At 42.9% G+C, this 25,775-nt stretch overlaps 1 protein-coding gene across 2 annotated transcripts; it reads left to right on the top strand.

Moving 5' to 3' along the window:
- The first annotated feature begins 1,563 nt into the window (after positions 1 to 1,563).
- ISYNA1 (inositol-3-phosphate synthase 1) lies at positions 1,564 to 24,850 on the top strand. Of its 2 annotated transcripts, XM_075610838.1 has the most exons (11): positions 1,564 to 1,710; positions 4,348 to 4,468; positions 6,501 to 6,662; positions 9,142 to 9,271; positions 9,599 to 9,792; positions 12,007 to 12,156; positions 13,908 to 14,123; positions 17,026 to 17,190; positions 19,460 to 19,573; positions 20,403 to 20,620; positions 22,379 to 24,850. In XM_075610838.1, the coding sequence occupies exons 2-11, from the start codon at positions 4,355 to 4,357 to the stop codon at positions 22,602 to 22,604; spliced, it is 1,689 nt and encodes a 562-aa protein (XP_075466953.1). In that variant the 5' UTR covers positions 1,564 to 1,710; positions 4,348 to 4,354; the 3' UTR covers positions 22,605 to 24,850. The 2 variants fall into 2 exon arrangements, with proteins under 2 accessions (XP_075466953.1, XP_075466954.1); XM_075610839.1 differs by lacking the exon at positions 4,348 to 4,468 and having other exon boundaries at positions 1,598 to 1,710.
- Positions 24,851 to 25,775: the final 925 nt, after the last annotated feature.

Below are 25,775 nucleotides of genomic sequence, written 5' to 3'. Positions count from 1 at the left end.
TACAATTATTTAGAAGTCAGTAGATTAGATTAGCTGTTATGTGAACACATTTCTGGTGACACTTACCAATATTGGTCGCTATTTTATGGTATCCGGGAGGGCGTCTCAAGGGGTCCCCGGAGCTGAAATTAATGCGGTTCAGCTCTGGAGACCACCTGCTTCTCACCTGGGAGGGGAAAATAAAAAAAAATGTTTTTTGAGGTGAAGCTCTTTTAAAGGACAGATAATTATATACATTTTATATACATTTTTTTTTTTAACGTAGCGCTGACTTTACACAGAAATTTGCAGCCACAAATAACGGCCCCAGAGAGTGAACGGGGAGGCAGATACAGGTAAGGTGACTGCCAAGCTCACAGGGAGAGCGGACACTGGGGTTCATCCACTGCAAAGAGATTGTACTTATCACAGCGTTACTTCATATGGTAACATCTTATAGCCATTTGGGGGAAAAGAAATGCAAAATAGATTTTTAACCCCTTCGCTGCTGGTTTTGCAATGCGTTGCCTGCTCCTCGGTCAGTGAAATAGTTAATGCGTTTATTTATTACTTGCCTACACCTAGGGGAATTGAACTGACAACTGCCACATGCTAATTTATTTGCCCTGACCAGCGGTTCCCAACTTTCCTTACATTGTTCCCCCTGCTAGAAAATATTTGTTCAGCGAACCCAATTAATAAATCTTATTGCCAACTCGTCAGACTATTGCTAACAAAACTGTTTGCCCAATCCCAGGATGTATAGTGTCCTGAGCTTGTGAGGGGAACTCACTAACTAATAAGGCCCCAACTTGCACCTTAGTGTGCACAGGATCCCATTATACTGCCTGGGATCCACTATAGAGATATATATATATATATATACAGGCAGTCCTCGTTTTACAACGCTTCGCTTTACAACAAATGGCTTATCCAACGCTATGCAATGCATACCTATATTCATTTTTACAACGCCAAAATGGTTTATCCAACGCTCTTACGACGCTTTGCAACGTTGTGTATCTGTATATATATATATATATATATATATACACATTCACATAAACAACGTTGCAAAGCGTCGTAAGAGCGTATATATTTAATATTATACAATATAATATTATATTATACTATATAATATATTATTTATTATGTTATATTATATATATATAATACAGTATATACACTATATAATTTGTGTGCGCTGCATATCTTATTGCCTGCGTAAAATATTTTGTGTATTTTAGCATTAAAAATGCCTTCAGGAACGGAAACTTTCATTTAAACAGTGTTCCTATGGGAAAACGTGTTTCGCTTTACAACGTTTCGCTTTACAACGCCATTTTGAGTAACGCATTGTGTCGGATAACCGAGGACTGCCTGTATATCTATCATGGAGCACCTCACAAACCCCTAAAAGGTTCCTGACCCACCACTTAGCAGTTACTCCACTTAGCAATTACTAGACGTAGGGGGAAAGACGCTGCCTCTGGTAGCAAAAGGGTTATGTAATACATCCAGAAGCCTCTGCTTGTGTAATAGGAAGGTGTGTGAAGGGGAGTGACGGGGGGGCATGGCTTCAGATGGAGAGATCGGGGGTGGGGGCGGAGACAGCAGCCTGTAGGACAGGATTAAAACAGAGTGCTGCATGTAACCAGGAGCATTCCTGAGGCTGCAAGGGATCACTCACTCACCACCTCAACTCACCACCTCCACTCATCTCCTGCACTGGTAAGTACTCACAGCTAGGACACGTGTATATCTCTATGTAATTATTGTATCTCTCAGTGTAAATATCTATCTCAAGGATCAAAATGGTAAAGAGAAGTGTGTGTATGAAAAAATATATTATATATATATATAAAAAAAAATTGTATTTGTGTGTTAATGTATCAATATATATGTGGGTGTGTTAGTGCATAAATATAATTTGTATAGATGTCAATTATATATATATATGTATGTATTATTTTATGAATGCACCAACATCCCACAGTGCAATAGAGGCTACGAGGCCAGACAAGAACACATAATATATGAGATTTGTGTGTATATATACTGGATATATTGTTGTGACGAGCTGTGGTGGCTCTTGACACTCGAGCATATTTTGGGAGCACCCTTCACCCACTTTTTCTCATGTACGGTGTGTGTGTATATGTGTATATATATATGTGTGTGTGTGTGTGTATATATATATATGGCAGTGGATATTCACAGTTGAGTGCAAATAGCCGCACGGCTATTCGCACTCAGTAAACATCCCAGCCTGGAATCGAACCCTTGTCCCCTTACGGCTATTCGCACTCAGTAGAACTTAACTATATATATCAGCAGTGTCGCTCTGGTTTTGAAAGGATTTAAATCCCCTCTTCTTCTCCCCCCTCCCAAGCATATCCTGGTTGTGTAATGGCCCCTATTATAGAAGCGTGGCATGTGTTCATTCATTCTTGTTACAGGAAGAAGCTGCTCTTTCCCCACCCACAAAGACATCCCCTCCCTGTCACACTGAACTTACCGACCCGCAGGGCTTCCCTACCTGTCAGACACTCCGCCTTGTCATTTACTTATTGGCTGAACTTGCCAGCATTACAACGGGTGACTCGGCTCATGTAAAGGCTCCTATTGTGCACAGAGTGCGTGTGATTAGGGTAATAAAGCCCTTACAGTGAAGGAGAGTTTACTTATGCAAAGGATTGGGGATCTCAGACCCTATCCTAGAAGATACTGTAGCACCGTTTCACAAATCAATAGGGAATGGTTGAAGCAGGTTGAGTCTACAGCTTAAATGCCACCGCGAGATTGGTTTCATTGGCAGAAAATTTACTGGGAAACTTGTGTGCCTGATATGATCTTACAACGCTTTGGCCAAAGGGTTAAACTAAATGACCCTTTTTCAAGAGAATATATAAGTATTTTACTGTGTATTTCTGTCATGTTGGATGTAGCATTGGGCTTCTCTGTCGTCTGCCTGATATGATCCAAGAAGCCCCCTTAAAACAGGCTCCACCTATCTGTTTACCCAGACATTTGATTAATCCACCACACACCAATCCGACATTGAATACTGAACTTTCCATTCTGTATTTTTTGTTCAGTTCTATATCTGTATCCTGTGTCTCGTGTCTGGGGGGAAAAGCCTTATATGAATATGGTGGTTCAGATCTCTTCTTACCTTTCCAGGGGATATTTAATTTTTTTTTTTTTTTTTTTTAATTACTTTAGTCTGATGTGTCGTTCAGGATTTATGAGCAATTGAAATATTAAGTATCCGGGAAGTTAAAATGGATGTCTCCCCAGAGTCTTCTAAAGGTTACCATGGTAACCGCACATACTAGACAAACCTACAGTAGATGCATACAAGGTTAAAAAATAAATTTAAAAAAGGCTCCTGGCCATTAGGTTTTACCTGTGTAATATTCTAATTGGACAAGATACTCACTCTATATTCACAGTTATATGGATTCGGAGGAGGGCATACAAAACCCTCCCGTGAAATATTTGGCAGTTGTGTCTCATAAAGGGCTGGCGATGGAAGGGAAGAGCCAGGACAATCGTCTCGGGGCCCAACGGGCTCCTCATTCCTCGTCCTGAACAGACCAGGATGTCCCACTACTCTCTCAGCACTTGCACTAACGCCCCCCTCCTTGCCCAACAACCACCGCCCCCTTTCTCCCTGCTCGACTACTCCAGATTCTCCCCGGAATCAACACTGGTTTGTGAGGTGTTCCCTACTGGTTCTCCCTCAAAATGGTGGACCCCGGTCACTACGCACTTGGTGTGGGTGATATAGTTGTCAATTACCTCAGGAGCTTCCAAAGTCGCTCCCAACAATGCTTTGCATCCACAGCAGCAAGGCATTGTGGGACGTGACTTTGGAAGCTCTCGCAGTGATTGACAGCTATACCACCTGTGCTGTCTGCACACCTTATAACAGCGTGTGTTACAGGTTCGTCAAACAAATATTTTCTAGCACGGGGTAGAAAGTTTGGGAATCTGCTGTACAGAAGAACCTTTTGCTGCTGGTGAAATATCCTTCCCTATAATCACAAGGCATGACTCCATGTCAACTGTAGTGTCCTTGAGATTAAAAATTGCCTGGAAAATTCGTTGTTTTGACCTTTAAGATATTATACAACACTTCTTGCATGATAACTTAGGTAAAGATAGTAAAAACACTTCACCACCTTTGGTTACTTCCAGGACATCTAAAAGTATGGAAAAAAAAAAATGTGTAAAAATAAATAAATAAAAGATGTTACACATGGCGTGTACTTTTATATTTTGTCATTGTCTCCAGAATCTTAAGTGTTTTTAGAATGATTTTAAACTATATAAACCGGATTTTCTATTCTTTTAATTCCGTAGTTTAAAGATGGCTGAGAAATTCAAGGTTGAAAGCCCACATGTGCTCTACCTGAAGGATGTGATATTAGCAGATTACAGCTATAACACCACGCAAGTCTGTGAAGAAAACGGCATTACCAAGGTTACCGGACTGGCTCCTATATTTGAAGTGTATTTAACACATTATTGTGTATGCATGCCTTTATTTATATAGCGCCATTAATGTACATGGAGCTTCACAGCAGTAATACAAGTGACAATCATATAAATAACATTTGTATTGCTAACAGATGGAGGGTTTTAACGTTTAATCTATCCCAAAATTAACTTTCAGCTAAACAGATGTGAAAGAGTAGCTAATGCCATTGCCAAACGCCCCCACAAATGTACTCACTATTGTCGTTTTAAGGATTGGCTGCTGTCTTGGCGTTTCTGTGGTTGCTATTTCCCAGAATCCTCTGCTCGTCTCATTCTCCCTGTGTGAGAATCCTCTCCTTGGCTTCTCCTTCCCAAGTGAGGGCAGTGACTTTATCAGATTGGAAATAAAGCTTCACCTGATTCTATCTGCCATATAATAATAGCATGTTCTTGTATAGCGCTGCTAGTTTTACAAAGCGCTTTACAGAGACATTTTGCAGGCACAGGTCCCTGCCCCGTGGAGCTTACAATCTATGTTTTTGGTGCCTGAGGCACAGGGAGATAAAGTGACTTGCCCAAGGTCACAAGGAGCCGACACCGGGAATTGAACCCCTGCTTCAAAGTCAGTGCCAGTCCGTGTCTTTACTCACTGAGCCACTCCCTCTCTCATGTCTGTTTAATGAGAAATGTCGGAGTTATCGTGTAAAAGTTTATCCCTCCCGCATTCCTGACCTTTTCCAAGTGGGCGAAGGTCTCTCTGAAAATCCCTGCTGCCTGCGATAGAACAACATGCAGAAACAATGTGCCGCTTTCAGTCCAGACTGATGATGTCACTGCCCTCACTTAGAAGGGAGAAGCCAATCAACAGTGAAAATAAGACCAGCAGTGGATTCTGGGAGAGGAAACGGCAGCCACGGAGTCTCCCTGATCCAGCGGCCAACATTAAAACGACAATTGTCAGTAGATTTTGTGAATTTTGGAGGGGAAACCAATTCCAGGTAGTGCTAGCCCTGTCATATAATAATAATAATAATAATTCCTCCTCGTGTGGCACTGACAGTGTACACAATGCTATACATAGGATTCTGCAGGCACGTGTTCCTGCCCCGTAGAGCTTACAATCTAATTTGTGGCTCCTGAGGTAAAGGGGGATGAAGGGAATTGTCCAAGGTCACGAGGAGCTCTGATTATGGCGATGGATTGCACATATAAGGATTTGGGGATAAGGCCTTAGTAGGAGTAGTAATAATGATGTAGCGCGTTCAGAGCATTACTACTAAACCTGTCTGCAATATGTGCCAATCCATTACGTCCCATGAATGCATTTGAGCTGAACGCCAATACAGTTTAGCTGCAAGGTAAGTGTTTGCAGATTGTTAACCTGCTTTCTGCTGACACATGAATGGTCTGCTGCTCTGCATGCTAAATATGGCCTTTTCCCCCACTTGCATTCAGGGCAGGATGTTACAGCACTTGTAGGGTGCACTATGGTTTTCTGTGCAGAGAACTGGCTGAGGCTGCAGGTCTGCATGGTGTTAACCCAAGGGGTTCTCGGCTTCAGTCCTAAAGACCCTCCCAACAGGTCAGGTTTTTCAGGATATCCCTGCTTCAGCACAGGTGGCCCAATCAGTGACTCAGTCTTTGACTGAACCACTGATTGAGACACCTGTGCTGAAGCAGGCTCTTTGACTGAGCCAATGATTGAGCCACCTGTGCTGAAGCAGGGATATCCTGAAAACCTGACCTATTGGGGGGCCTTGAGGTGATTGAATTGGAGAAGCCCTGAGTTAACACTTTTGTGCGGGCACCCGGCCAGTAACAGGGTCAATGAAGTTTAATAATCCAAAATCCAGAGTTCACCCAGCGAACACCGTACACTCTATGGGGGCTATCAATGTGTATAACCAGTTATCCTCAATGAAGTATTTGGAGTCAGCTGATGTGTGTAAGAGGCTGATGATGATGATGATGATGATGATGATGAGGTGGAGGTGTAAAATGTAGGCTCATCCCATATCCTTGGTATCTGGTCCCAGGTCAGACCGTGCTCCACCCAATTCAAATTCCGCACGGAGAGGCGCGTCCCCAAACTCGGAGTCATGCTGGTCGGCTGGGGAGGAAACAACGGGACTACTGTGACAGCGGCCGTCTTGGCTAATCGGATGGGGCTTTCATGGATGACTAAAACTGGGAAGAAGGTAACCGGGAGACCTCATGACCCAATACCTTTTTTTATTATTATTAGTGGGATCTTGCATGCAGCACGGGAAGGAGGCACTAAACTTTAATGGGGCTATGACTCTTTCATAGGATCGTAAAAATACATGTACTTTCAAAATGATCCCCTATGCAGTGAAAGAAATATACAATCACAACACTTCCAGTGAAGGTTAGGCAGTGGTTTTTGTGGCTTTAAAAAGTAACGGTGCTGCCTGACTTAAGACTCTTTGTTTTTCTAACATTAAGGGAAAGCTCGTGACCAGACTATCCAAAGATTTATACATTATTTATGCTGGAAACGCGGAGGGAACAGAGGCCTCCGAAAATGTCTTGACTTAAAAAGTGAAGGCATAAGTTTGTCAATAAAAACGGAGTGGTATACTCACTTGGGTTACAAATGAAAAAGTAGTAGGACTCCCCAGTGGCGGAACTAGTCTAGCCTAGTAAAACAAAGTCTCCCTGGGCCCTACATGTGGAGACGGGCCTTATTCGGTGGCGACGGATGGAACCCATCCAGGTAGTGACTGCAAAAGTTGGCCCCGACTTTCGATGGGGCTAACGTCCGTATTCCGACCACCTGGGTGGGCTGCATCCACCGCCGGGTAAGGCCCGCACCACAGTCAGGGGAGGAAGGGAGGGGGACCGAGGGGAGGGGTCTTCACAAATTCCGGAGCAGCACACCAGCCTAGAGAATTTTACCTGTGTGCAGATTCAGTTATATTTTGACCTTTATCAAGGTCAACAAATACACAGCTCTTACATTCTTAAGTAGAAGATAAACTGATAACCTAACCCCAGAAGTGACGACATTCCGTGGAACAGCTATCCATAATTGGGGGGGGGGGGAAGTGGTTGGTGGAATAATAATGCAGGACTCGCACAAAACCATCACTGCATAATAAGAAGGATAACTTACTTGTCACGTGTGACATTTGGTTATAGTGCTAGCAGTTTGTGTTATATTATATAACACATCACAATTAACTTAACTGCTGCACAATGTGACAACTAAAAAAAGAGGAAACATGAATTAAAATAATAACCGTGAAATAATTCAATACAGGTACATGTATATAGGAAGCACAAATAAGTCATCGAAATGTCTACAAATCTACAGCCTGTTTTATTATTTCTTTACATTTAAAGGTGCTGTTCCTTCTCAGCCCAAATGGATTTCTATAGTTTTGGGGGGTTGGGTGCAATGTGTAGCAGGGGATAAAACAAATAGTGGTACAACTTTTTTTTGATCACGTAACACCGCTTAGTGAATATGGACCCGGGAGAGAGCGCTCGGCACCTTCCATGCTGGAAGACACTCGCCACATTCAAGTGATTGGGTCACAGTTACTAAGTGGTGTCGCCCCTGCTGGGTCCTTACAGCCTTCCAAAGGGAAGGGCGCTGGAAGGTCGTGTTGGCGTAGCACTGCTTAATAAATGTGACCGTATATTTCTGGGGGCAGTTCTGTAGGTGTACTGCTCCGATTTAAACCAAAATTGGCCATTGAAAAAATGCACTAACCAGGACACCTAGAATAACCTTATTATTAGCGGATTTCTTATCCAGTTACAAAGGGAAGTGCCACGATCCAATAGGGGCATGTGGGAACCGGCCTATAGAAGGGCTTCTTTCCCCGAAGCATTGCCCCCCTGTGTTATGAAGCATTCATGCCCCCTTTTTGCCCCTTTTTGGTAGTTATTCACTTTCTTGTTATTCCTCCCCCCTCTTCCTTTCCCCTTTGTCTCTCGCCAGTGGGTTTGTATTAATGTGGATAAGTATCTTTTCACGTTATAGTAGCGAGATGCTTTACTGTCACTATTTTTCTGCTAGACTTATGTTTTTATGCTTATACAAATTAAAATTGAGTACTTCGCTGGTTTGTATATTCCTTGTGGAGGCAGATTGATTGTGCAACCAAATTAGTAACCTTCAGCACACTTAATGAATCAAAGTTAGCTGCAAAAATATAGGCCTTTTAAAGGCACAATCAAAGCAGTATCCTACATGTGTTTTTACAAATAAATGAGTTCTGTAGTATTAGATAATATTTACTACATTTGTATTTTTTTTTTCAACTTCATGCCATTTTTTATGAGTTTTAATATACTGAGCATCCTTTGATTTCTATTTTAGGATGGACTGCCCTTTTAAAGCACCCATTTAAACAAACACTGCCATTAGTTCACCTTTAAACTGAAGTGTGTTGGGATTAGTGCTATGGTAATATGACACAGTGATATCATATTTTCACATTACACAGTGATATCATATCTCCATATTGCACAGTGATATCATATCTCTGCGTCTGTGCACTTTCTCCCATATATTTAGTACTGCAGTACATAATCATAGGCAGCACAAAGTTTATGGGTAGGAGCAAGGGCAGCCTATATCCTGCAGTGTCAGGGCTTGGCGTGATATTACCCTGTGATTTATGGGTTTCCTCTTTCTCGTTACAGGTTGCTAATTACTACGGCTCCCTGTTTCAGTCGTCCACGGTGTGTCTGGGCAGCAGTCCCACTGGGGATGTGTATGTCCCCTTTCGGGATCTGCTTCCTATGGTCCATCCTAATGATATAGTTTTTGATGGTAAGTCTAGATTTTATATACAAATGGCCTTTTTACGAAGTGTGTGTGTGTGTCTCTGATTTTTAGCATCAGAGTCTTATAGACTTGCTTGGAGTCTCACTGATAAGTCAGTACTTCTTCATTAAAATGGTATCTTCTGGTCCAGAACCCACAAGTCTCATCGATTTGACTGTTTGGAGGTTGACATCTGTTGACATCAACTAGCAACAGACCATCACTTCTCTTGAATCAATATGGCTACTAGATCTCTGCAAACTTCCTTGAGATGAGACCCAGAGTGAGCTTTGCTTGTAGTGTCTCCCATCATTTCCTCTGTCTGCTTCCCAGGTTGGGACATCTCCTCTCTGAACCTGGCGGATGCCATGAGGAGGGCTGAGGTTTTGGACTGGCATCTCCAGGAGCAGCTGAGGCCTTTCATGGAGAAGATGAAGCCACGGCCTTCGATCTACATCTCAGAGTTCATTGCTGCTAATCAAGAGGACAGAGCTGATCATGTCATCCATGGAACCAAAGCGGAGCAGGTAAGTGGAAGCACACGGTAACCCATAGCCTTAAGGTTAACCAATCGGAATGCACCATCAGGCTAAGCTCATAGACCCTATTGTGTTACCACCAAAAGAGTTTCCTTATTGGAATGTTCTGAAACGCAGCACTCTGATAGGCTAGGGTTCATGTCACAAATGCACTAAACCAATCTCTTTGCTCCAGCCATCAGAAAATCTTGGGATGTTCAATTAATCCACAGATTGAGGGGGAGTCCACTTAGCGTATTGTTTACCAATGTACTCCTTCATTTCTGCAACAAGGATGGAAAACACATTTGTATGTTCATGTTTTTCACCGTTTTTTCTGAAGCCAGGGTCACGTGTGATGTGTGAATGGCCCCCGATAGCATTAACTCAGCTCCCTTTTAATCACTCCAAGTCCTATAATATTTCCTCCACTTTATTGGGAAAAGCAGCAGAATACAGATACTTGTGGATGGTATGTAGTGGTGATTTATAGTTGGAAACAGGTAAAAAGAGATGGCCTCACCATGGGAGATTAACAGAGAAGGGTGCTGTACTCACTGTCTCCAGGGTGGAAAAGGAAGTGAGGGGCAGTGTGGGTAAAGGGAATAGTCTTGGGACAGACTATCTTTGAACAAACAGGAGGGGTGGCAGACTAGCCCATTCTGGTGAGGATCTCAGAGGCTGCAGTAGCAGCTCACTGATTTCATGTCCAGAGGCAAGAAATGCAACATTGTTACATGTCACACAGGCACAGTATGTGTATGCAAACTCCATGCAGCTGAAATAAGAACTGACAGGCAGAAGCTGCAAGGGCAAGAGGGGGGTGAACCAAAAATGTAGTTCTTGTTCCATGACACCGGTCCCAAAACCTGACTCATTCACATATGTCATACAGTGGTTAAAATGCAAACAAGGATTCTGGGTGGTGACATGCAAATGAGTGCACAAGGATGGTCACTTTTAGCTTCCTAGACAGTCTACCATTGATTTACCTTTAAGTTTTTTTTTTTCCTCCTGCCTGGAGCAATGAAGTACAGAATATATGGTTAATCACTGTCCATAGGCACGTTACCACGTGCCTATGGACAGTGATTAACCATATATTCTGTACTTCATTGTACAGAATAGGGAAAAAAACATATAGTGAAGTACTATTTAAGTTAATGCGTGTAGAATTTGTGTAGTGAAGAAGTGGCTTAGTATTGCATTCACATTTCAACTTCTTGGCTAGTAGGCTTCTCACACCAGTATTAGTCCTCCTCGCACCAGTATTAGCCCTTCTTGCACCAGTATTAGTCCTTCTCACACCAGTATTCGTCCTTCTCACACCAGTATTCGTCCTTCTCACACCAGTATTCGTCCTTCTCACACCAGTATTCGTCCTTCTCACACCAGTATTCGTCCTTCTCACACCAGTATTCGTCCTTCTCACACCAGTATTCGTCCTTCTCACACCAGTATTCGTCCTTCTCACACCAGTATTCGTCCTTCTCACACCAGTATTAGTGCTTCTCACACCAGTATTAGTGCTTCTCACACCAGTATTAGTGCTTCTCACACCAGTATTAGTCCTTCTCACACCAGTATTAGTCCTTCTCACACCAGTATTAGTCCAGTTGTGCTTGTGGCTTACTGTGACCCTCTTTTGTATAAGTTGTATAACAGAATCAATGGACCTGCTCAGAGACAGCGGGTTTGTCTTTAATGAGTATTCAGTCTGAGTGCTGCCCCAGGCTTAGTTCTACAAGCCCATGTGAAAGACGCTTAAAATGAAACGCCCGGTGTGATCTTTTACATGCCTTTACCCAGAATCCTTGTCTGCAACTTGACCAGTGTGTGACAATGCAGTGAGTGAACTAGGCTTGGGGGATCTAAAAACATTGCTTCTGTGTTTCACAAAAATGTTCTCCCACAGAAATAAACACAGTACAACTACTTTTCTCTGCCACTTTGGCCTTATCAGCCAAACCTTATCGGATCTCAAGGGCACAGATCACCACTACTTTTTTGTATTTACAAATTAAATTCCCCTTTTCTTTAAACAGATGTAAAAAATATCTCTCCCTTACTGTTTTGGTGCATAAACAGCCTATAACTCTTTACAACATTCTGACAAAATAGCTATCTGTCCCGACCCTCCTGACGGGTCTGAATTTCTCAGACGCACGCTCGCTGCTTTCTTTCGCTTCGACCGCTGCTCACACCATTATATTTTACCTTCAGGTCCAGAAGATCAGGGAAGATATACAGGACTTCAAGCGGACCAGCGGGGTGGATAAAGTAATTGTGCTGTGGACGGCAAACACAGAGCGATTTTGCGATCTGGTTCCTGGAGTTAATGATACAGCTGATAATCTTCTTAAAGCTATTGAGGTGAGACACACTCCGGGCTTCTCTCGTGCATGTCGGCTGACTCTGAAGAGGGGTGTTGAATGGTCTTTGTGGAGCAAAGGGAAGAGAGGGGCAGGCAATTTACCCCTGCAAGGTCCTGCTTAACAATTGGTGATCGCACAACTTAGCACTTTGTAAGTGTTTAAAAATTGGTGTCTGTGTATATGTCAGACCTGAATATATAAGATTTAACCAGGGGCCCCAGAAGAAATGCAATTTGTATTTAATTCCCAGGGAAACAAACGCAGCCAGATCTTTGATTTTAGCACAGTTAGATTTGTTTAAGGAAGCCAATTAAGTTTCTTACAAAAGGATAATTATTATTATTTTTTTGCTGGCTGCTTTTAATCCCTGGAAGCAAAGGGGTTAAATCCCCTATAGTAGGTCTGCACTGTAATATACAGAGTTAAGTACATAGTACATAGTTAAGTACATACATAACGGGAGGAGATAGCAGTTCTGCAGGTAGTGGGACTGGAGGAGGGTGAAACCCTATCTGACTGCATGATTTCCTACCCCTCCTCTTCCCCCTCTGCCCAGTCATCAATAAAACCCTTTGTCACAGCTTGGCTCAGCGGGTTGGTTAAGAGCAGTGGCACCAGATACACGCGACTCTCTCCACTTTCTCACGGCATCCTTGTGTTTCATCAGCTGCTTTCTCAGCCCTCCTCCCTTGCTTGTCACTGTGCTCTGCAGCTCTCGCTGTTCAACATGTGATGCTAAGGCTGATACAGAGCAGATAAACCTGAAGGATTCAGCTGCACTTATCAGCTTCTGTGACCTGAATCATAAACATACGTGTGTGTGACCTGAATCATACACGTGTGTATGTACTGTATATATACTGTACATAATATCTGTATGATTATATATATATATATATATATATATATATTCCACATTGTACCGCACTCTCGAAAGCTCGCACAAATAAAAGCATTTCGTTAGCCACAGAACGGTATCATCTATTTATTTTTTGATTATTGAAGCTCGGCTAACACGGTACTGATACCTCTACACATATATATATATATATATATAACACACACACACACACACACACACACACACACACACACACACACACACACACACACACACACACACACACACACACACTTGAAAGCTTGTCCTATGACATAAATTGTCAGTCCAAATAAAAAAGGTATCACCTAATACTGAAGTACTCATTTATTCTGCACTATCGCAACTGGACTAACACGGCTATTTCCGTTATATATATATACACGTGTCTATTTACAGTGTATTTGTGTATTATGTTTTTGTGTGTATCTATATATGTACGTGTCTGTATTTACAGTGTATCTGTATCTGTATTTACATTACATGTAAATAAGTTTAAACTGTATCTTTCATAGAATTTAGAGCCCGTCTTCAAATAATTGTCAACATAGAAAGTGACAGTGGTTTAGTATCACTTGGATCCTTTCCAGTCTAAACAGCCCGTGTACATCGCAGGGCAAAGGCATCTCTAAAAAAAGATTTTTTTTTTTATATATAGCACGGACTTGGTGTTTTTCAGAGCAAAATCCGTCTCTGCCCTGAAGAGCTTACAATCTAGTTATGGTGACAAGTGCAGGGAGATAGTGTCGTTCCCAAGGAGAGCTGACACTGAACCAGTTTCACCCACTTCAAAGGCAGTTACATTACCACTGAGCTACTTCTTTAACCTGCACATCTCCTAACCTCCATTATTTTGTCTTCCCCCCCAGCGTGGCCTTGAAGTTTCTCCTTCCACGCTGTTTGCGGTGGCCAGCATCCTGGAGGGCTGTGCGTACATCAACGGGTCCCCGCAGAACACCTTTGTCCCCGGGGCAATCGAGCTGGCGATCAGGCACAAGGTGTTCATTGGCGGGGATGATTTTAAATCCGGACAGACCAAGATTAAATCTGTGCTGGTGGATTTCCTCATCGGTGCCGGCCTCAAGGTAACTTTAGTGGCCCAACTGGGATGATACGAGAGAGTACTTATTATGTGCTATCCGGGATACCATATATATATATATTGTGTGTGTGTGTGTGTGTGTGTGTGTATCTCTTGTGGATGCGGGGTCCGCTCTTTCTCTTAGCAATGATATTTATTCATACTGGGAATATCTCCAAGTGAATTCAAACAGAAGAGGCAGTTTATATATGTTTCTTCCAATATTTAGTGCTACTGTTGTGAAAGTACATCTAGCTATACATTAAGGAATTTCCTTTAAATGACTGAGTGACTCATCCATTCTGTGACAGTAGCCTTTATATCCTGTTATACCCCTTTATGAATGTGGTTATAATATTTGTTCACTTATTCCCATGTTTGAAGAATCATATGATCAGGACTGTATATTTTCTATATATTATTGATTAATATGGATTAATGCATATTAGTGTGCTTAATAATGCCTTCTTAGGTAATTTACCAAACAATTATGAAATATTGTTTACGTACTAATTAGACTGGGATGCCCTATGGATTTGTTTCTATATTTAGGGGCATGTATAATGGGTGCCTGTTATGTCTTGTATAATTGATGCTTGCTGTGCCTGTTAGCTCATTTTGCTGAGCTGCTGTGGTTGCTATACCTTTTAATGAGGAGTTGAGATCGATTCTGGCGCAGTGCACGTGTGTATGTGTCAGCCCTTTGGAATGGAGAGTACCAGATTATATGGGGTGCTGCACAGACACATGTGCAATAAGCTACATCGCGCACTGTGCTTCCCTGATTTGGTGTGACCGGGAGGTAGGCGATGTGTGACTGTGTCGGGCACTTGCCGATGACGTCGCGCGCATGCGCAGTCGGCTGTACCTTGGGCCGTGTCCTACTGGCCTGAGGAGAAGGAGAAGCGACACACGGCTGTATCGGCGGCTTAACGATGACGTAACGCGCATGCGCAGTACGCCACATGAGGGGATTGACCTGGCAGACTTGCACTTAAGAAACAGGAAGGGCTTTTTGCATTGCAGGGCTTCTGTTTAATGATGTTGTCAGTGACATGTGCAGCAGGTCTGTTAGTAATTAATACTCTTGTGAGCCACTTAGACTCAATGTACCTTGGGCCGTGCCCTACTGGGTTGAGGAGAAGAGGAAGCGACGCACGGCTGTATTGGCGGCTTAGCGATGACGTCACGAGCATGCGCTGTACGCCACATGAGGGGATCGATCTGGCAGACTTGCCCTTAAGAAACAGGAAGGGCTTTTTGCATTGCTGGTCTTCCGTTTAATGATATTATCAGTGACATGTGCAGCAGGTTTGTTAGTAATGAATACTCATGTGAGCCACTTAGATTTCATGTATTAAACAAATTCTCACCAGGTGACGACATTTATGGGCATAATTGAAATCCTTTTAAGCTTGCACGTTGCCATGCCTACCCCACCTCTCCCAGTTGAAGGCATCTAGCCGAAATGCGTAGGAGTGGGTGCTGTAGGCAGGATCCCCTGGTCTGTCCCCCCTCAGGGACACGTAACTATGTTTTGAGCTATTGCTCCTTGCTACCTCTATAGTTATTATGTGTGTGTGATGCTTAGGTGCTATGTAATTTAGGGTATGCAGCTTCTTGGAGTGTGCTTTTACAAGTTTTACACCCATTGCTCTCATTATTTGTACTGAAGTACTGTATTTCCAGAGATTGCTTCACTTGATTCCCTAGGATTGAGCATTGGTTACTATGATTTGTGTACTTGGTCATTGCCACTTCCTTCTCATTTTGGCCCTTTACTGCAGCACTTTATTTTCCCTTGTTTGACACACTCAAGGGTACACACTCTTTCCACTTGAGACATTTTTGCCCAATTTTGAATTAATTGTTAGAGGAGGATTGCAAAGATTTACATACAGGGGATCTATGCCTGATTTTGAACTATTCAATGCTTTCTTTTAGATTCTTTGTTCTGTGACAGTTTATTCAATAAAATTTGTATTTGCATATTGAACAGGTATATTAGAGTGCTATTATTCGGGGCTTTCTTTTTTTTTTTTTCTCTCTCTCTCTCTCTCTCTCTCTCTCTAAGAAAGAATCCTTCTGAAGCACTCAAGTATAAGTATGAAATTTATTTAAAAGGTCTATGAAAACAAAAGTTAAAACAGTCCTTGGGAGTGAAAGTAACAGACAAACCCTCTATAAACACTATGATGGTTAGATCTAAGTTGATACAAAGACACAATGCTACACATTATGTTAGTAGGACCCCGAGACAACACTCGAATGCGGGGAATACAGACCAAGGGGGCCCGGGCAAAAAGGTGCCCTTCCCCTCCCTAGACCGGCCAGTCACGTGCTAGCAGTGAAACCAAACAGTCCCTCAATAGATGATAGGGAGGGTAATAGCAGAAGCCTGAAGGAATCTGGTGGTGAAACACCATCATTTAGCTGCAGTCAGTAGGTATAATAAGGTCCAGGAACTCCTGAGCGTGTGAACAAACTGAAAAGTACTTGGCCGATTCCTATTATGCAGAGACACGATTCAGCTGAACAAAGAAGTAAGCTGGTTCCCATTTGTGCTGAAGCACTTTTGTTTTCATAGACGTTGTTTAATAAATTTGATACTTATTATACTTGAGTGCTTCAGAGGGATTCTTTCTTACAGTAGTCATATATTTCCCTTCCCTTAGGGACGGTACTGTCAGCCTTACTTTTATCCTGACTATAGTATATTTTGATTCAATTAGTTTTAAATAATGAATAATTAAACATGTCACTGGCATTGGTGCATTTTAGTCCTAGGAGGGACTGCACCTTTTCCAGATGGTTCCTGTTATTTCCTCCCACCGATCTGCATTTGGCTGTATGTCCCTTATTTTTAACTCGACCTTGTCACACTGACCTCTGCTTCCCTTACACAGACTGTGTCCATTGTGAGTTATAACCACTTGGGCAATAACGATGGGAAGAACCTCTCCGCTCCCCAGCAGTTTCGCTCCAAAGAGATATCCAAGAGCAACGTGGTGGATGATATGGTTCAGTCCAACCCCATTCTGTACGGGCCTAACGAGAAACCCGATCACTGCGTGAGTAATGGCGAGATTCGTTGTGCGTTGTGATACATTTTCAGGGACCGACATGAGACCTCTCCACAAAATACATTTGTAGTGTCCAGAGAGGTTTCCAAAGTGCACAGGTCGCTTATTCAGGTGCGGTTTAAATAAAGACATTCTCAGCTTAATCCAGGGTCATAACTCTGCTGAACCTTAGAACTGAGTAGTGGTAAAAATAAAAAAGTGGGGGTTTAAATGAAACCATTAATAAAAATGCCACTTGTCTGAGACATGCAAATACACCACAGGTCTGCACCCCTGTCTTTCCCCATTATCTCTTAGCAAACCGTGCTTCCACTGCCGCCAGGGATTCTGGGTAATGACGTGCAAATCAGTCACTCTTTACTTCTTATCCATTTTAACATGGAACCCTGTAAGGTTATGCCTGCCGTATTACACAGCTTTTCAGTCCAGCCTGGGTAAAAGAAGTGCAGAGCCAGTAACCCTACTCACAGATAACTTTATTAATAATACAAATAAGAAAAACTAGGAGTACCCCTACTTTTTTTTTTGTTCTACTGTGGGGATAATTGTCCCCTTTTGTTTACTCCACTGTAATTAGGTGAACAGAGTACACCCCACTCCTAATAAGAAGGGGTCAGAGATGAGGGCATCTTCAGATGTGTAACTGCCTTTGTATTGTCCAGCTACAAGTAGTGCTGTATGGCAATGTGTAGTAAGGAGACCAGGTCTGTTAATCTAAGATATATATATATATATATATATATATATATATATATATATATATATATATATATATAGATTCTGGGAAATGACATGCAAATGAGCACACAGTGTCACTTTTTGCCTCAAAAACCTATAGGCTTAAGCTTGATGCATGGTCACAGCTTTGAGCACAGCCAGGGTTAAGGTGCATACCCAGAAAACCACCCACAGACAGCTGTTTCGACCTTGATGGGTCTCATCAGTGTGGGGTTGATTTTAACTGGATATGCATAAGAGGCTATGGGATAGGCTATACCATAATACTGAGTTAAGTTATGGTGAGTAAAAAAAGTGACAAAAACCCTCCACAGGAAAGCAAATATGCAAATACAACTGTATGCTCATCTGCATGTTTTAGGCAGGTCTGCAACCCCGCCTTTCCCCATTATCACCCAGCATACAGCACTTCCACTGCAGCAAGGGATTCTGGGAAATGACATGCAAATGAGCACACAGTGTCACTTTTTTATATATATATATATATATATATATATATATACATATGCGCGTGTGTGTGTGAGTGTGTATAACAGTGTTCGACAAACCTATACATTTGCTCGCCCCGGGCGAGTGGATTTAACCCCCGGGCGAGTAAATATTGGCCCAAGCAGCACACGTTTGGTTCTAGGTGGCGAGTAGATTTTTTTTTGTGGCGAGTAGATTTTTTGGTGATTTGTCAACCACTGTGTGTATATATATATATATATATATATATATATTAGTGTGTGTGTGTGTGTGTATAGTATGTATGGCTTTATTTATATAGCGCCATTAGTGTACATAGCGCTTCACAGCAGTAATACACATGACAATCATATAAATAACATAATACAAATAACAGATCAAGGGAATAAGTGCTTCAGACATAAAAGTAGTAAAAAGGTAATATAGCAGCATGCTCCAGCCAGTGATAATCTGCCGATAAGACCGTGGATAGGGTGTCAGAGTCATAACCACAATGCACTTGCTGTTCATTTTCATAACGGTTGTATAAGCTGTTGCATAAACACTGGTTTGTTTGCTTCCAGCCAAAGGTCTTTAATGCAATTATGCTCTATAGAAAGAGAGAAAGAATAGAGCGGAGAGAAAGCATACTCGTCGTATTGTACTATAGCCAGGGTGATTTAGGATGTCATTTAAGTGCTTTGCAAATAGGTTTGTTCTGCTTTTACACTCTGATCTCAGAGTATACTAACCTGCTGCTTTTTCTATAAGATGTTTGTTGGGGGGGATCCAGATCTTGCTGAGTAACAAATCCAGCAGGGATTCCAGCAGCTGCAGGGATCCACTCAAACTTTTAGAATATTTAAACAACCTGCGGAAATTCTTTTTGACTCCAATATTTTGCCAAATTGTCTTATTCTCCTTTGCATAAAAGAATTGGACATACTAAGAGCAGTTTCCATAGTGGTTACCCATCCCTATTTATTAGTGACTTATAGCCAGTGTACCACGTTTCTACTCAATAGTGTGTGTGTCAGCCTAAGTTTTCCTCTGTTTCTGTGCTGTACTATAGGTGGTGATCAAATACGTCCCACACGTGGGAGACAGCAAGCGAGCTATGGATGAGTACACATCGGAAATAATGATGGGGGGAACCAACACGATTGTGCTGCATAACACATGTGAGGTATGATGAGCTTTCCCCCTTCATTTGTAATTGGTCTGCATAATCACAAGGGGTGAACCTGGTTCGTATTCCAGCCCCAGTAAATTGTCATATTTACCTACACAAGGTTGTAATAATCCCACTTTGAGGGTAGTTGTGCCCAGTAAGATCAGTGCTAAGAAACCGGTGTAACATTATTTCAGCCACTTCTTAATATTCAAACATTTAATTAATTATAGTAATAAACATATATTTAGAAAAAACTTGTGCAGTACAACACTAAATACTACAATTATTTGGGGGGAATGTATAAATCTGAAAACCTAGCTTGGTTCTGAATTACGTTGAGATTAAGTGGAACATTGCAACATGAATGATCTATTTGATTACAGTCTCAATGAGACTATCTTTCCGTATGCACTAAATTAGGCAAAGTAGTCATATGGTTTTCCATGTACTGAAAGATTGAGCAAGAAGCAAGATGAACTATCCACATTCATCACACACAGACACACACACAGACACACACACAGACACACACACAGACACACACACAGACACACACACACACACAGACACACACACAGACACAATCATAAATAGCAGCTAGGATGTGCATAGGTGTGTGTGTATTTACATTTTACACACATGCACAAATATAAAAGAGCAGGCATTGAAGGGGTTTAGAGGCACAATAAGTACCTGCCAGCAAAAACTTCCACTCGAATATTTGGTCGAAACTCATAAACTTGTGTATTGAATGAAGATGCAGTAACCACCTCCACCGCAGAGGGAGAAGCAGTGGGGGATTCCTGGGTTTGCTGAGACCTTCTTCCCTCCTCTCTCTCAGGACTCTCTGCTTGCCAGCCCCATCATCCTTGACCTGGTGATCCTTACTGAGATCTGCCAGAGAATAACCTTCTGCACAGAGAAGGACACGGAGTACCAGACGTTCCACAGCATCCTGTCCCTACTGAGCTTCCTCTGCAAAGCTCCCCTCGTTCCAGAGGGGACCCCCGTAATCAATGCTCTCTTCAGACAAAGGAACTGCATTGAGAATGTACTCAGGTACCGTTCACATTTTGTACGGCTCCGGAGGGAAAGTGGAGGAGAATGGGGGGAGGGGCGGCGTTGCCTGTGCAAACTCTTGTTGAACGCACCGTGACATCAGACACAAGGGAGCAGCCAGAGGAAATTAAACCCCAAGTCTTAGCTCAACGTGATTAGAAACTAACTTGAAAAAATTATTTAAAAATACTCCAGGTGACAAAAAAATAGTTTTGAAGCAGGTGGTCTCTGGAGCTGATCTGTGTTCATTTCAGCTCCGTGGACCCCCTGCTTCCCGAGATACATACCTTGGAAGGGGGTGCTCCTAGCAGACCAAAGCGGGGCTATGGAAATGGCGGTTTTAAGGTCCTCTGGGCCAATAGGTGGTCGTGATATCCCATGTGGCTTCCTATTGGCCCATGTGGCGCAGGACATTTAAACAGCAGAGAGATACCGGCACCTTCTTCCGAGGTAAGTATCTCTGGAAGCAGGGGGTCCCTGAGCCGAAATTTATGTGGTTTGGCTCAGGAGATCTCCTGCTTCAACCCTAGTAAAAAAAAACCATGATTGCTAGTAATGCTCCTTTTAAGTGTCAGATCCTGATAACAAATCACCCAAATGTGGCTAAATAAAGTAGCAACCCCCTCCACCCACAAACCGAGTATTATTTTTGCTACCTTATCTGAACCAGGGGCCCCCTGGGAGTTGAACCACTGCACTCAAAACACCTAGGGAAGCCTGAACAACAAAAAACAAAAAAACACAAAGAACATACAATACAAACAATGATTCCCTGGCGCACTGACAGATATTAAACCGGACAGGAGAATGCAGTCCCATGAATCAAATAATGATGAGATCCACAGTCCACAATGTTCCGTTCCTTTTAGATTGGAAACTTATCTGGAAATGAAAACAAAACAACCATTGCGCAGTACCATAGGGTACAGGATAGGGTACTGACAGATAGGGTACTGCGCAATGGTTGTTTTGTTTTCATTTCCAGATAAGTTTCCAATCTAAAAGGAACGGAACATTGTGGACTGTGGACCTCATCCTTTATCATTATTTGATTCACGGGACTGCATTCTCCTGTCAGGTTTAATATCTGTCAGTGCGCCAGGGAATCATTGTTTGTATTGTATGTTCTTTGTGTTTTTTTTGTTTTTTGTTGTTCATGCTCTGTATACGTGCCTTGTGGATAGGCTTGTTATATTCCTAAGGCAGCCATTCCCCATTCTATCAAATTAGTCTGTGAGGAATCACGTGTAGGGTTTCCCATAAAGGGGATCCCCTTTTGTTGGTAGAGCACCTATTTATTTTAATTAGTATATAGGTTAGGGTTTATAGGTTTGAGCGCTGATTATATGTCTTTAGTTTAATTTTTTCACCACCTAGGGAAGCCTGGTGAAGGGATGGCCAACTCCAGGCCTCAAGGGCCACCACCAGGTCAGTTTTTCAGGATATCTCTGCTTCAGCACCGGTGGCTCAATCAGTTGAGCCACCTGTGCTGAAGCATGGACTAATTAAGCCATCTGTGCTGAAGTAGGGATATCCTGAAAACGTGACCAGTTGGTGGCCCATGAGGACTGGAGTTGGCCACCCCTGGCCTAGACATTTGTTTTCCATTTTTGCCAGCACTTGCATGACAAAACAAACATGGCTGGGGGCCGCCCAATCAGACTCTGCAATGTCATGTAACAATGCTGTCACGACTTTCTATTGGACACAAAAAGCGAATGAGCCGTTTGTAAGTTCTCCCCCCCCCCCTTCTTCCAGGGCTTGCGTGGGTCTGTCTCCCCAAAACCACATGATGCTGGAACACAAGATGCAGAGAAGTTTTATGAGCCTCAAAAGACCAAATGCAGTCTCCACGCCGAGCGCCATCTCCATGAAGAAGCCCTGCACTAACGTGAATGGCCATCACCCCAACGGCGTCAGCAACGGGCATTCCAACGGTCTTGGAAAGGCAGTGATCAGCAGCGACACGGAGATAGAGAATTAACAGACGTGCAGGCGATGCCTAATGTTACCTGGGTACATGCTGGACCTTTTCACAGGTTGTTGGGCAGAAAAGCAACGTAAAAGCTGGGATCCTACCCTCCTGTTGTGACAATGATTGATAGCTACCCGTCTCTACAGGGGGAAAGCAATGGGCTGCACATTGAGAACCTCTGTCCTAGACCATTTCAAACTGCTCCCTGCGGCACTGGTGGTCCCTAATGAGTTCAGTGCTGGTCTCCAGAGCTCCATAAAATTCATTTCAGGCAGTCTCTGCATTCCATCACTGCTAGCAGATCAGTACTGAACACTGGCGCCGCTGGGTAAAGTGCTGTATACTCTGTTAGTCCACTAAAAGATATCACAACCTACTTCTCCAGGACCAATACGGATACTAGAACTGTGAAATACATGTGTGTGTGTGTATATATACAGGCACATAAATATACATACATGTGGATATATATCTCACACAGACGTAGCAAATGTTATTGGTCCTGCTGGTGTGTTATGGCGGGATATGTTTCTGTGTGATCACTGCCATTGAACCTTATGGAAACTCTGATATTCTGCGTGATAACGGGATATGTTGTGTTTTCAGCGGGAGCAATGAAGATATATAGATATATAGATTGATGAACATGAGTAAGTATACTAGCCCACCACATGATTATTAATACTAAAATAACCCACCAGCAGGGAAAGTTTATGAACTTAGGACAATACATTTGTCTATTGTACACATTAACCCCTTCAAGGCTAGCGACACATTGCGGCATAGGGTTCAGAATCCATTGTTACCCCCCCCCCCCCTTCCCCAGGTTTTTTGCTGGAACCTCGCAACATGGAAACTGTATATAAATATGTAGAAAAACTACTTCTTGAGTTCTAACAATGGATCCTTATCCAAAGTAGCACAAGCTGGTAGATGGATATTAGTTGGCAATGGATGGACTATGCGCTAGAAAAGCTATATCAGAAGCGGCACTGGTCATTTCAATTAGAGTGTTGCGGTTTAACAAAAGGACCTGTTTTTGATGCACCAAAGAGTGATATAATGCCTCACTTAGGCTGCGCTTATAGTGCCTTGCGACGGCGACACGATGTCGCTCCGAATCAAATACATTGACTCCGTCGTAAGCGCGACAGAGCGACAAAAAATGTTGAAGCCGGGAAAATTTGATTTTTTTAGAGACAGTCGCCACGTGTGACCCTAAATCAATCAAATTGCGTGGCCCGCCCCTTTTAGTGACGTCACTGGCCTTGTCGCCAGCGCCATCGCTAAAAATCAAATTACAACTTTCGCCAGTGGCGACGGGTAACGTCATCGGTCGCGTCGCCGGCACTATAAGCGCGGCCTTAGGCTGCGCTCATGGTGGCGGCGTCGCTACATGCGCACGTCCGGAACTCTTACCTGTTTTCCTATTGTAGTTCCTCAAGTGCCCACTGCCCCTAGCGGCGCTGTAGCGCGTCGACGCTGCTACATTTTGTCCAGACAAGTAAATTTGTCATTTCGGCTGCAGTCACGTGAGCTGGTTCAGCTAATGAGGGCGAACCAGCTTTGTGACGCGTCCGTGACAATCTCCTGCAGCCAAGTGCACAGATCGCTGGGGCTGCAGGAGTGTGCCCACAACGCAACCATGAGCGCGACCTTGGACGCATCTATTAAAATTAGATTCAATTGAAAGCATTCAGCGTTTCACACAGGGTCTAGCACTTTTAATGTCAGGTTTTATAGGGTGAGAGATGGCTTGTGGCCTTCCAAACGTGCTCCCTAATCCTAATAAGACTAACACACTCCACAAAATATAAAACACTTGCTGCTTTTTTTAAATGTTATTTTCTAAGTGGTGCACAAATGTTCTGATGTTTGCCTCTGTTCGATCAGTCATCGCCTTGACAATACGGCCGGCCATCTTTAAACTGCCAGACTTTTTGGGAATTGACTATATGAAAAGTGATATTTAATATAAATGCAGCTCATAAAAGAGCAGACATTGGATCTTCCAGATGCTGCTGTGATCGGTGTAACCCCTGCAGGTGATGGTCCCTCCAGCCATGCAGGGGCTAATTTTGTGTTTGGTATCAGACCGCCTGTCAAGAGCTGGGACCTATTGCTAGAATGACACCAAGGGGTTAATATAACCCTTTCCTGTACATCGTTTAGAGATTAATCATATTAATAATGTTTGTGTTAGAACTTGCATTTTAAATGACACATTTGAAATAAAGTAAAATATGTTCGCCGTTTTGTTCCATTCAGTTACCTTACCCTACGTACAATCCGTAGTAAATCACAACCTCCTCAGCCAGGATTTTCTTAATCCGCAGTGGTGTCGCAGTCACACAGATCCAGCAGAACCTTATTCCATCCAATGGACTTTCTCCCCCATACACCTTCCCCTTTCCCAAGGTTTCTGCCATTTGCCGTTTTCTGCAGTCCCTGCCATTGGACTCTAAAATATACATGATGGTTATTGCTTCACTTCCTGCTCTGCACTCTCACTTCCTGCTCTGCACTCCTTTTCTATATTCCCTAACAATCTCACCCTACCATCTGACTACCTCTCCCATAAATTCCCTCCTATATCATTTACAGTACATATGATGAACCCTGCAGCCAATAAACCATAACACACCTCTTTCCTTTCCCCACCTTAAACCAGCACCAGTCATCACCCCCTGAGGTGAGCAGCATCGGGGTCCACCACGAGGCACTTCCCCTGTACTACCCCATCCCCACAAAACCCCAAGTCGGCCCCAAACCAAACATTGCACCACCTCTTAACAGCCTTCAAGCAACCGTCAAGATTATTTGAACCTAAAAGTCAAAGACTTTAATTCTTTACTGTAAGATTATATGAAAAATATCCAACCCAACATCAGATAAAACCCAATCGGTCTATCCAGGCCTTTTACCGTCTGTCATCCAACTCGCTATGTTTAATAACTAAGCACCCTAAACTTCTAACAACCTCTGAAACCCTCCAACCGTTTACAGTACCAAGTACCAGCCCTTAACCTGGGAAGCAGCAAATAAAATTACCACTTGTGGTGCATTTGCATGTCTCAGCTCTGCAACCCGATCTTTCCCCATTATCGCTTAGCATTCCCCTGCAGCAAGGGATTCTGGGCAATGACATGCAAATGAGCACAATGTGTCACTTTTTTCTTA

Source organism: Ascaphus truei, chromosome 8, assembly GCF_040206685.1.
Source record: "Ascaphus truei isolate aAscTru1 chromosome 8, aAscTru1.hap1, whole genome shotgun sequence".
Lineage (NCBI taxonomy): Eukaryota > Metazoa > Chordata > Amphibia > Anura > Ascaphidae > Ascaphus > Ascaphus truei.
Note: the sequence above shows the minus strand (reverse complement) of the source record. Positions and strands in the feature narration are given on the sequence as shown.